Below are 13284 nucleotides of genomic sequence, written 5' to 3'. Positions count from 1 at the left end.
GACTCCTCACTGACCGTGGATCTCTAGGCAAGGCTCAATCCCACGACCCTGAGATCATGACCTAAGTCAAAACCAGGAGTCATACGCTTAACCAACTGAGCCACGCAGGCTCCCTGGCTCAGCTCCTGTGGTTTTTGGATTTGACTTATTATTATAATAATTTTCAAACTTACAGAAATGTGAAATAGTACAATGAATAACTGTATCTGCCCACTACTATATGGTTAACTTTTGCCATATTTGCTTCTCTCTTTCCCTCTCCCTCTGTTTCTCTCTCTTTAAATATATATATGTGTTTAAATATATAATAATATATATATGTATTTAACAATAATATATATTTAACCCTAACACTTGACTCCTAAATACTTCAGTAGGCATTTCCTAAAAAGAAGGACATTCTCCCATACCATTATCACATCCAAGAAAATTTACAATTTTCCCTGAATATTTAAAACCCAGTCCATATTCAGATCCATTTCATCAGTTATCCCATTATATCTTTTTTTTTAAAGATTTATTTATTTATTTTAGAGAGAGAGAGTGAGAGAGAGTGGTGGGGAGGGGCAGAGGGAGAGAATCTCAAGTAGACTCCACGATGAGCGTGGAGCCCGATGTGGGGCTTAATCGCAGGATCCTGAGATCATGACCTGAGCCAAAATCAAGAGTCAGATGCTTAACTGACTGAGCCACCCAGGTGCCCCTCCTCTTATATCTTTTATAAATGAATTTTTCCCCCTGCTAAATCGGGATCTGATCAAGGAATCTAGAACAGTCCCTCCACCACCTGTTTTTTTCAATGAATTTTTTAACAGACTAAGTCAGTTGTTTATATATTTGTCTTGATTATGTCCTATGGTTTCATTTACTTCTGTCTTCTGTTTCCTATAATTCTGAAAACTAGAAGTTATGTCTAAAGGCTTGATTTGTTTTGGATTACATTCCTGTGGACTTTGACCTCCACTTCTCATGGCCCAACTAGATCTTGCAAAGGGCAGGTGTCTAGATGCTCCAGCTGTGCAGTGAACTCCACAGAAGGAGCTTGATCTCTCTAACCTTGTCTTCAAACCCTTCAGCCTCTGGGACACATTTTTCTCTCAGCTGAGGGATGAAGGCTTGGCTTAGAGCCAGGGAGCTGACACGTTTATTAATTATATTAACAGTGACAATTAATAATTGTCCAGTTGACAATAATCAGGACAATAATATGGCCACCATTCATTGAGCTGCCATCTGTGCAGCTCAGTATTTGGCCTGTTACATATGGATTTTGGTTAGCCTTCACAACAGTCCTTTGGAATTTAGGTGTCAGTATATTCATACAGAAGCAGCAAGGGAGGCTCGAGAGGTTAAATCACCTGAAGACCTTGACTGAGCCGAGTTGACTTCAGAACTTCTTCCAGTGTCCAGTCCCAGATATAACTCAAAAGTTTCTCAATGGTGGTATCTCTTGGGTTTCTTAGCAAACAGCTGAATAATGATACAAATGCTCATGTAGTACTTACTACATGCCAGGAACATCTCCAGGGACTTTACATAATTTTATCCTCCCAACAACTCTCTGAGGAGCATCTCATTGATGAAGAAAAACCGAGGTACAGAGATGTCAAGTGACCTGTCAGAGATCACAAAGATAGAGAATGGCAGAACTGGGAATCACACCCAGGCAGTCTGGTCCCAGAGTCCATGCGTTTAGCCAACCACTGTTGTTCAGCCAAAAAGGGATTTCTTTTTTTTTTTTTTTTAAGATTTTATGTATTTATTTGAGAGAGAGAGAGAGAGAGAAACAGCATGAGAGGGGAGAGGGTCAGAGGGAGAAGCAGGCTCCCCGCTGAGCCGGGAGCCCGATGTGGGACTCGATCCCAGGACTCCAGGATCATGACCTGAGCCGAAGGCAGTCACTTAACCAACTGAGCCACCCAGGCGCCCCAAAAAGGGATTTCTTAAAGGCTCCTAGGAAGCTTGTAGGAAGTCTGAGAGGGCCAGGGATTAGGTTTTTGGGCCTTGTGGCTGGGAACAACATCCACATCACATTGATCCAGCCACGGTGGTGGGAGCATTCTGTGAGAAACTCATAGGTCATCAGAAGAGCATTATCAGGGCTTTCACTGTTTTGGTTACTTTCTGAAACCTTTGGAGGATGTTAGAGTGGCATACCTGTTCCAATTCTCTTTCCCTCAGGGGACTATATTCCACGGCAGGTACAAACCTGGATTCAGCAGTATCGAGCCTCAGAAACCAGCACCATCCCCGCGATGGAGAGGCTCATCCAATGGCTGCCCCACCATCTTCCCAGGCGACAGAACACGACAGTGGTGCATGGGGACTTCAGGTAGGCACGACTATGAGGAGGGGTGAATATCTAGATGTGAAAAATGATGGCCAGGGCAGTTGAAGGGGAAATTAAGCAGCTGGCCTGAGCCCAATTTACAGTTGAGGAGGACTCCCTTTACAAAGGATCTACGTGTGCATGACCTTCTAGGGCAGGGTCTCTCCACCTTGCCTGTTGACATTTGGGGCCAGATAATTCGTTATGACTGGGGGCTGTCGTATTGCCCCCAGGTTTGAAAGTGCACACAGGTGCTCCAGTTACTGTGACCACATAAAAATCTTCCAAATCGCACGGCTTCAAACAACGACAGAAGTTGTTCTGCTCACGAATCTGCAGTTTGGGGAAAGGATCACTTGTTTCAGCTGGCGTGGCTGTCAGGCTGGGCGCTGGGATCTCGTAGGGGGTTGCTCCCATGCCTGGCCCTGAGGCAGAGAAGACTGAACAGCTGGGCTCCTTGGGCCTCTCTCTGTCTCTTTGTGGTCCCCACATGGTGTCTCCAGCATAGCAGCTTCTGGGTATCTGGACTGCTTCCCTGGGGGCTCAGGGCTGCAAAGGTGTATGTTTCAAGACAGCGCTGTTTGGGAGCTGATGCCCTTTTCTGAGCGAGGCTCTGGAGTCACTTAGCATCACTTCCACCTGTGTTATAATTGTTAGAAGCCAAATGCTTCAAGCAGCAAAGACTTAGACTCTTCCTTTTGTGGAAGGAGTATCCAAGAACTTGCAGACCTGTTTTAAACCCATCACAGGGAAGGAGGGATCCCAGAGAGGACTGCTATGTGGAGAGGGCTACCTGACCAAAACTGGCCCCTGGGAGAGGAATACAGCGTCCCTCAGCCATCTGCCCCCTTCCCCGTCTCCTGCTGGTGTCCTCATCGGCTGAGCCCACCGGAGCCAGAGGGCAGGGGAGCTCGTGGACAGGGGCACCGAGGGGCTGAGAGGGTGCGGAGTGCATTTGGAGGGGCAAATGGAAGACACCCAGCACAGAACACACCCCAGTGCTCAGTTTTCCTTAGAGCTGTCTCTCCATTCCTTCTGTGGCTTATTCAGGTTGGACAACCTGCTGTTCCATCCAGAGAAGGCTGAGGTGCTTGCTGTCCTTGACTGGGAGCTCTCTACCTTAGGCGACCCCCTTGCAGACGTGGCCTTCAGCTGCCTGGCTCACTACCTGCCATCCAGTTTTCCTGGTTCTCTGCTGCGAGGTAGGAACTGCTCAGGGGCAAGGAAGAGGAAATGAGGCAGCTCCATTCTCAAAACACCCGAGGCACAGGTGATGGCTGATGGTGTGGGCATATGAAACTGAGGTCCTGGTGGTTTGGGTGGAAAATGTACTTGGAATGCATTCCTGTCAGTGCGGGGAGATGGTAGGGTGTATTTTAAGTGAGAAGGATGTGTGCACAGACCCCTCTTATGTTTTTACACAACTAATTTCTATTTAATTTTCTAAATTAAAAATACAAGTTTATTTTAAAATGTTGGAGCCAACAGATAACAAAAGGAAAAGTTAAAGTCATGGCTAGACCCAGAAATGACCATTGCCAACATTTTCATCTTTCTGCATACATACATACGTTTGTTTAAATGAAAATGCGATTCTATGATTTTATGGCCTGCCTTTTCTCAATTATGTATTTTGGACATGTTTTCATGCCATTAAGTATTCTTTCTACAGCATCATTTTTAATCATGGAACAGGATTTTATCGAATAGAATTAACTTAAGACATTTGATTCCTTTTTTATAAAGACATTTGATTATATTTGGATATTTAATTTGTTTCTGATTTCTTTTATATTACTTCCCCCCAACCCTCACAAAAAAGGCAGTGAACATCTTTGTAGGAATAACTTCGCCTATATTATAAGGTATACTCCTGGACAAAGTCCTGGGAACAAAATGTGTTACATGCTTCTTTAGGCCATGAGAAGGTTACAAATGAAGCAAATCAGTAAAACTGTTTATTTGTTGTAATTATTTTTTCATAATTTGGCAGGATCTTTTTTTTTTTTAAGTAGGCTCCATGCCCAGCATGGAGCCCAGTGTGGGTCTTGAACTCACAACCCTGAGGTCAAGACCTGAGCTGAGATCAAGAGTTGGATGCTTAACCAACTGAGCCATCCAGGTGCCCCAGGATCAGGATTTTTCTTTCAGTACCATTTTTTATCAAATGGCTGATGGAAAATAATATGCATCCACCCTGAACTATGGTCCAGATGGAAGTGGAGGCCTCTTATTCCTTCCTTTACTGCCAATTTATTTTTTTTAAAGATTTTATTTATTCATGAGAGCGAGAGAGAGAGCAAGAGAGCATGAGCGAGGGGGGAGGGGCAGAGGGAGAGGGAGAAGCAGATGCTCTGCTGAGCAGGGAGCCCATGCAGGACTCAGTCCCAGGATGCTGGGATCATGACCTGAGCCTAAGGCAGACGCTTAGCCAACGGAGCCACCCAGGCTGCCTGCCTTTACTGCCAATTTAGTCTGAAACTTTTGAGGGCCAATTTGTGAATAGCTTCAAGCCGGGATCCCAGCCTTGTGAGGGCAGAAGAGCTGCTGAAATAAGGAGTTGAGCCTGTGAACTAGCTGTGAAGCTCACTGCCAAGGGAGGAAATGATTTTCATAATTTAGATCCCTGCGGCCACAGGGGGGTGGGGGGGTCACTGACTGCCCGCCCAGAGATGGCTCTGTCTGTCGCCTCAGGTTTGCGTGACTGTGATTTCACTCAGCTGGGCATCCCTACCGCAGAGGAGTATTTCATGATGTACTGCCATCACTCGGAGATCCCTCCCCCTGAGAACTGGAACTTTTACATGGCTTTCTCCTTTTTCCGCATGGCTGCAACCCTGCAAGGAGTCTACAAGCGCTCACTCCCAGGTAATGCTGCCTCAGGGTTGGAGTCACAGCCACACAGCTTCTCCCCCTAGGAATCCCCTGTGGCCACAGAGGCTTTGGAGGGACCAGTTTGCCAGAATTCTACAAGATTCAGTTAATTCAACCATCTGTCATTAATGGCATATATATATATATATTCTTTAAAACATTTAAACTTTTAAAAATTATTTTTTAAGAGTTATTTATTCAGGGCGCCTGGGTGGCTCAGTTGGTTAAGCGACTGCCTTCGGCTCAGGTCATGATCCTGGAGTCCCGGGATCGAGTCCCACATCAGGCTCCCTGCTCAGCAGGGAGTCTGCTTCTCCCTCTGACCCTCTTCCCTCTCGTGCTTTCTATCTCTCATTCTCTCTCTCTCAAATAAATAAATAAAATCTTTTAAAAAAAAGTTATTTATTCATTAGAGAGAGAGCAAGCGAGCATGTGCAAGTGGAGGGAAGGGCAGAGGGAGAGAGAATCTCAAGCAGACTCTCCACTGAGCACAGAGCCCGACTTGAGGCTCGAGCTCCGACCCATGAGATCATGACCTGAACCTAAATCACAAGTCGGAAGCTCAACCAACGGAGCCACCCACATGCCCAAACTTTTTAAAAAGTATTAACATAACATACAAAAAAATTAAAGTAAAAACCTACATGATAAGAATTAAATCATAAGAATACAAAATTATTTTCCTTTCTTCTCAGTATCATTTCTCAAAGATAAATATCACCCTTAATGGGCTCCCCATTTTTTTCTGTACATCTATCTTATCTCTAAGGGTTTTTTTTAAGATTTTATTTATTTATTTATTTATTTATTTATTTATTTATTTATTGCCAGGGAGAGAGCACAGCAGGGGGAGCAGGAGAGGTAGAGGGAGAAGCAGGCTCCCCGCAGAGCAAGGAGCCTGATGCTGGGCTCCATCTCAGGACCGTGGGATCATGACCTGAGCCAAAGGCAGACACTTAACCAACTGAGGCACCCAGGCGTCTCTCGCTCTAAGTTTTACAAAAATGTGATCAGCCTACATGCATTTTTTGTACCTTGATTTTAAAATTTTTTATGCTTAAGAATTCCTATGAAATATTTGTGTATGTGTACATGTAGGATATGCCGTGTGTGCGTGCGCGTGTAGGATATGCCGTGTGTGAATGTGCGTGTAGGATATGCTGTGTGTATGTATAGGATATACACATATATATGATTATCATATATATACTTTACAACAACATAAGATACATTCCTTGCTTTTCTTTTTGCACTTAACAATATTTCATAGATACCTTTCCACATGAGTATGTGCAGATATACATCATTCTTTTTGATTTCTATAGTACGTTCCATTGTATGAATGTAGCCTAATTTATTTAACCCATTCTCCTACTGATGTATTTTTGGATTGTTTGCACATTTTTGCAATCACAAATGGTGGTTGGTGAACATCCTTTTCACACGTGTGAATATACCTGAAGGATAAATTCCCAGAATTTGAATTGCTAAGTTAAAGTATGTGCATTTTAAAATTTTGTAGATGTTGCCAAATTGCCCAGTAAGAGGATTGCTGAAGGAGAAAAAAGATTATGTGTTTTCTTAGATGGTGCTTCTCCATACATGGGAAAATGCTTTATTTAACTAGCTGGAGTTAGTTCTACATTATATCTTGTTCATCTGAACTTCTGGGGAGAAAAGTTAAGTGCTAACAGTTGAGTTGGATATGTATATATAAAAGAACATATCACCTATAGAGTCTTTACATGTATATACGTATATGTATATGTGTATATATATGACAGTATGGCACAATCTTATTGGTTTTAATTCTAGGTCTTATAGCAAATGAAATAATCTCTCTCCTAAATCAGTTAAGAAGATAGAAGGCAGATTACAGTTTGCTTCCTATGTGGAAAGGAAGACGGGCAGAAAGAAAGCACATACAACCTGCCAGAAAGTCCTAAAAATGGTGGCTATCCTAGTAGCATTATATACTCCCAGTTTTCCCCATGTCATAATCTCTAAATTCCATTCCCACCAAAAGGAACTGGGACTGCTTAGAGAAGTAGCTGTGTTCAGCTCAAGGGCAGGATGTCTACAGGTGAGCCTGGAGCACCCTGTCATACCAGTAAGTGAGGGAGCTGTTGAAGACAACTGGGGTCATATCTACAGCACCCAGGAGCCAGCCTGAATAGGCCCCCACTTGCTAATGACAGGATACATTGAGCACCAGTAAGGATGAAGCTGAAATGGATGGGAACCCATCAAGTGTGTTTACATCCATGAGTAAAGAACAACACTAAAACAGAGTCAAAATCTCATTGGTGGCTTTGGAAGACACCAGAAAACCAACCCATTATTCTAAAAATTGACAAATAAAGGGAAAAAAAAAATGAAGGATTTATCCTGCCTTTCGTATACAAGTTCTAGGTCAGGCTAACCAAGTAACTGATGAGAGAAAGCTTCTCTCTAGGAAAGCATCCCAGACGAAATCACAGAATTAACAGATCACCAAATTTCCACCCCTAATACATTAATGGATCTGGAAAATAAGCATCAATGGTGCTAACATCAGCAAGAGAGAGACGGCCAGACATTATGTGCCTCCTGGTGCTTCTCCCAAAAGTCAGACCTGGATCTGACCGAGTCTGTAGTGCTAACTACCACCTCACAGGAAACAGGGTTCAGAGGAGCATGTTAAATAGGACCCCTGGGGCACAGCCTCTCACCAAGTCCAAATTTGGGGACACTTCACAGATTCTTCAACAAATGAACGTCAAGGGGGAAGAGAAAAGATGAAAATGGAATCTACAGATCAAAAGGGACTTAAGGGGCACCTGGGTGGCTCAGTCGGTTGAGTGTCCAGCATCTGACTCTTGGTTTCAGCTCAGGTCATGATCTCAGGGTCGTGAGATCTAGTACCAAGTACCGCGCAAAGGGCTCCATGCTCAGGGGGAAGTCTGCCTCAGATTCTCTTTCTTCCTCTCCCTCGCCCTCTGCTCCTCCTTCCTCCTTTCTGGTGCGCTCTCTCTCTCTCTCTCTCCCCCCCCCCCCCCCCGTTAAATAAATAAATAAATAAATAAATAAATAAAATCTTTAAAAAGGGGGTGGATTTAAAAGACACGTCAGCCATTATAGCATTTGAATCTTTAGATCCCTATTTGAAAAAACAAATTATAAAAATTTTTTTATGAGAGGCGCCTGGGTGGCTCAGATGGTTAAGTGTCTACTGTTCCCCCTGCTTGTGCTCTCTTGCTCTCTGTCAAATAAATAAAATCTTTAAAAAAATTTTTTTATGAGATAGTGAAATTTGAATTCTAACTAGACAGTTGATGACATCAAGGAGGCATAGTTTTTTTTTTTTTTTAAGATTTTGTTTATTTATTTGACAGAGAGAGACACAGCGAGAGAGGGAACACAAGCAGGGGGAGTGGGAGAGGGAGCCCGACGCGGGGCTCGATCCCAGGACCCTGGGATCATGACCTGAGCCAAAGGCAGACGCTTAACGACTGAGCCACGCAGGCGCCCTTCAAGGAGGCATAGTTAACTTTTTTAAGCATGATGATGGTATTGTGTGTTTTTAAGTCTGTTATTAGACATAAATGAAGTATTCATAGATGGAATGATGCAATGTTTGGGATTTACTTCAGAAAAACCCAGGGCAGTGAGGGTGGGGATGACAGAGAATGAAACAAGATTGGCCAGGCTCTAATGATGGTTGAAGCTCAGTGATAGACACTTGCAGATTCATTATACTCTTTGCTCCATTTGTGTGTATCTTTGAAATTCTCCAAAATGAAATGTGAATAAAATGAAGCCCAGCAGTAGGTTTGCTAGTACTGCAGGAACGTCTTAGCTTTGAGGTCGTCAACACCCCAAGCCTGGTGGCAGCATGTGGACCTCAGCCAGGTTCCCATATTCTAACGAGAAAGGCATTTGCAGTTGGGGAATTGATCATTCATTCACAAGTATCTGAACCTCTACTAAGCCAGGTACTGTGCTGGGTGATACTAGCAAAATACAAAGTTGTGAGCAAAACAGTGTCCAGAGAAAAATCAGCATCCAGAGGATTTCCAGTTTAACCCTCCCTGATCTGATAATAGAGGTCTCAATAAGCAGGAATTCTTGGAAACCATATTTTCCCTTCCCCTAGGCAGCTTTAACTCTAACCACCCTTTCCTAATTTGTGTTACGGCTTTGCAATGAAAGCTAACCAGAAATATTTAATTAAGCAGAGGGCTGCTGGGTGCATGAGGTGCCAAACAGGCCTGACTATCTGTAGACATTTTCTAGGGGACCACTGTGTTCTCACTGGATCCTGCTCCCGTGCCTTGGAATAGGCTGAGTGGATTCTGAATTATCCATTCTGGAATCTCTACACCCATAAACTGCATTGGATTGTCCCCGATTGGCTATCAAGACACCACTTGACAGTTTCGAGATCCTGTGTGCCACGCGAGTGGCTTCATGCTCCTCTTGTCCTCCATCCTCACTGCGCGTGTGCCTCCAGGAAGGGGGCTGTCTGGTTCCCGACTGCCCCCCCCATCCCTGGGCCCCAGCTCCATACCTAGCACGGAGCAGGTGCTGAGTAAAGACTTGTCCAGTGGCCTGCATTCCCTGCTATGTAGCAGATGGATCTGGTTCCTCATTTGTAAGGAATAGCATAGTATCTTTAACACCAAACCTGCGTGAAAATGGCTCTCGTGGGAAACTGACCACAGCAGGGGCCAGGAGAAAAGCAGGCCTCTGCAAAGATCCATTTATTGATACAAAGAGAACGAGGAAAACACAGTCTCTTTATAATGTGGGAAGGTGGGGCGCCTGGATGGCTCAGTCGTTAAGCGTCTGCCTTGGGCTCAGGTCATGATCCCAGGGTCCTGGGATCAAGCCCCCCGCATCGGGGTCCTGGGATCAAGCCTGCATCGGGCTCCCTGCTCGGCGTGAAGCTTGCTTCTCCCTCTCCCACTGCCCCTGCTTATGTTCCCTTTCTCACTGTCTCTCTGTCAAATAAATAAACAAAATCTTTTTTAAAAAGTATTTAGAATGTGGAAAGGCTAAAAATAACCTAGGAGAGCTGGTTGTAAAGAAGCTCATGATAAGGACTCAATGCACACACTCATGGTTGGATGCCAGATGCGGTCCACCGAATGCCAAAAGCTGCACTGAAAGACTACGCACCCTATGATGTATATACTTCTGTGACATTCCAGGAAAGACCAACTACAGAAATAGAGATTCAGAAAAAATATTTAAAAAAAAAAAGAGATTAGTGTTGCCAGGGGCTGGGGCAAAGGATTGAGTACAAAGGGACACCATGGAAATTTGGGGATGATGGGCATATTCTGTATCTTGATGACAGTGCTGGTTACCTGACAAAACTCAGAATTGTACACTTTTATAAAGAGGGTGTATATACACTATACCTCAATTTTTAAAAAATGTACATTAAGGGGCGCCTAGGTGGCTCAGTCGGTTAGGTGCCCGACTCTTGGTTTCAGCTCAGGTCATGATCTCAGGGTTGTGGGAGGGAGCCCCGTGTGGACTCCCTGCTCAGCGGGGAGTCTGCTTCCCCTCTCCCTCTGTCTCCCCTCTCCTTGCACGCATGCATGTGCTAGAATATGCGCACACTTGCTCTTTTTCTCTGAAATAAATAAATCTTAAAAAATTTTTACATTAAAAAAATCCTTCTCAAAAATTGTCTTGATGCACGTATTTAAAAAAGAAGAGAGCAGTGATCTGTGCAGAGCGGGGTCCAGAGACCAGCCACTAATCTGGTCCCCAGTGACCCTGTAACAGTTTTGCATCAGGGACAGTTTAGGGTAGTGCAGGACTCTGAATAGCCCACTGGTGACAGCAGAAGCGACCGGGGGTCTTCCTGATTTCATTAGTTTCTTTAGAGGGAAGGAGCAGGGAGCAGTCCAGCTGAGCTTGATTCCTGGCTCCCAGAAGCGTGGGCATGCCTCCGCTCTAAGACCCAGATCCTTGTCCGTAAAGTGGGAAATAAAACCATCATCATGCTTCAGGAATTCAGTGAGCTATAATCATACACGCAGAGCACTTAGCACTGAGTCTGGAACATGGCAAGTGCTTAGCAAATGCTAGTCGCTGCTAATAGCATTATTGTGAAGGGTCGCTGGGGAGTAATCACTGTTTTTCTTTGTTTCTGCTTAGGGCAAGCAAGCTTGGCAGCCGCTGAACAAAATACAAAGCTGACTGAATATATGTCTAACCTGGCCTGGGATTTTGCAGTCAAAGAAGGGTTCCGGGTTTTCAAAGAGATGCCAGTCACAAAACCACTAGTGAGGTCCTACCACACTCAGGCTGGTCACAGCCCCTGCTGAGCACCCCCGGCACGAGCAGTTACATCATCTTCACAGACTCTTCCCCAGCTCAGGCCTCAAAGGGAGCTCTGGTTATCTGTCCAGAGGGCCTTTCCCCACCGCTCAGGGGGCTGTACCTGTGACTGCAGCAGCCCGCTGAGTCAGAGCTATGGACTCACCAAGCCTCAGTGGGGGAGGCACCCCTTCCCTGCCGATGGAACACCTCAACAGAGAGGTGGTAAGATGTCATCAACACGGCAGAACCTCAGTGCACTGACTGGACACATCTGTTCCCCTCAGAGGCAGGGAAGAGATGGGAGGGCTGAGGTGAATTATCTTTGCTTTCCATCATCATCGGGAAGAGCCAGCTCTAAGATGCCTCAGTTTTCACTTCATGGCTCTTTCTGTGAGACCGTGTCCTTGCCAGGTAATTCAGCCCCGGCCGAGGACCCGCCACGTCTGTGGTTCATGCCCCTGGGACACGTGGGCTCATTATTTTATGCATATTTGTGTTATGTAAATTTGAAGTGTGTGAAATAAAACGCATCGGTTCATAAAGTCTCTCTTTGAAGAATCCGTAATGTCAAAGCCAGAGGGCTAGAGCCCACTGCCAACTGTTGACAGACAGGGACACCACGTTAGCTGATAATGGAAATTCCTTCTGTTCTTTGTCAGGAGGAGTCTTGGCTTGTGTGAGTTAAGTTATTTGAGATCCTCAGGAGGCGCACACATTTTGCCTATGATGCAGCCACCACCTGCTTTTTAATAAAATGGCATTATCACTTTTTTTCTGGTTATAAGCCAATTGCAAAATAACCAAAGCTCAAACATGACACGAGTAAAAAGAGTTCATGACAGAGAAAGACTTCTCTAAAATTCTCTGCTCTCTGAAGATAATTACTGTCAACAGCTTGGCCTATTAGGCTCCCAGCTGCTTTTCTCTATTACATACTAACATATTCCTATGTTGTAATGGGATTGTTGTACACATTTGCATCTCCCACTTGCTTAGTGAATTTAATGACACATCAGCCCCTGGAGATGGACCGTCCAGGGTTTTCGCAGTAGGGGTGTATGTAATTTGTCTATCCTCCCCTTGGCTGAGGGACACCGAGGGTATCTCATTTGGCAGGCTACGTCATTCTCGATCACTTAAGCAGCAAAGGACATTAGCTAGCTGCTGACATGGACAGGGAGGCTGAAGACCCACCTTTAGAAGTCAAGCAAAGACAGGCCACAGGGACTGTGGCCAAGGCTGTCACAAGAGCAGCCGGCTGGGAGGTTCTTTGGGAAGCTTCCTGAGGACTCTGGAGTTTGAGATGGGAATTTTCAGAGGGCAGGGGGTCCGGGGAGTAGGTCCCAAGGCCACGCCTTCATTGCCACGAAGCAGGGAGAAGGAGGGCAGGTCTGGCCCCCTTCACCTGCAGTAGGAGACTGCCTTGATCCCATCAAAATTTATATAGTGAGGGGGTCCTCCAGAATAAGAAGGTGATTTGGGGCGCCTGGGTGGCTTAGTTGGTTAAGCGTCCGACTCATGATCTCAGCTCAGGTCTTGATCTCAGGGTCGTGAGTTCAAGCTCTGAGTTGGGCTCCACGCTGGGCATGGAGCCTACTAAGAAAGAAAGAGAAAGAAAAAGAAGAAGGTGGTCTGGGTCCTGTGCAAGTAAGGTGCATCGAATGCTCTTACGCACTTCTATGTACATTTACTGTTTCTATGACAGGATAAATTCTTTTAAGTAAAAATACTGGTCCAAGAATGAGATCATTTAATGTTTTAAT

At 45.0% G+C, this 13284-nt stretch overlaps 1 protein-coding gene across 1 annotated transcript in view; it reads left to right on the top strand.

Annotated features, from left to right (window-relative positions):
* Positions 1-12053, top strand: part of ACAD10 (acyl-CoA dehydrogenase family member 10) — a 34207-nt gene extending 22154 nt beyond the window's left edge. The window contains 5 exon segments of the mRNA XM_028116510.2: positions 2182-2332; positions 3380-3531; positions 5024-5197; positions 11357-11505; positions 11508-12053. Coding sequence (XP_027972311.2) covers positions 2182-2332; positions 3380-3531; positions 5024-5197; positions 11357-11505; positions 11508-11648 — 767 coding nt within the window. The 3' untranslated portion in view covers positions 11649-12053.
* Positions 12054-13284: the final 1231 nt, after the last annotated feature.

The sequence above is a fragment of the Eumetopias jubatus genome, unplaced genomic scaffold, assembly GCF_037043125.1.
Source record: "Eumetopias jubatus isolate StellerSeaLion01/CBP00866 unplaced genomic scaffold, mEumJub1_p1.0 scaffold_16, whole genome shotgun sequence".
Lineage (NCBI taxonomy): Eukaryota > Metazoa > Chordata > Mammalia > Carnivora > Otariidae > Eumetopias > Eumetopias jubatus.
This window is presented reverse-complemented; position numbering and strand designations above follow the sequence as displayed.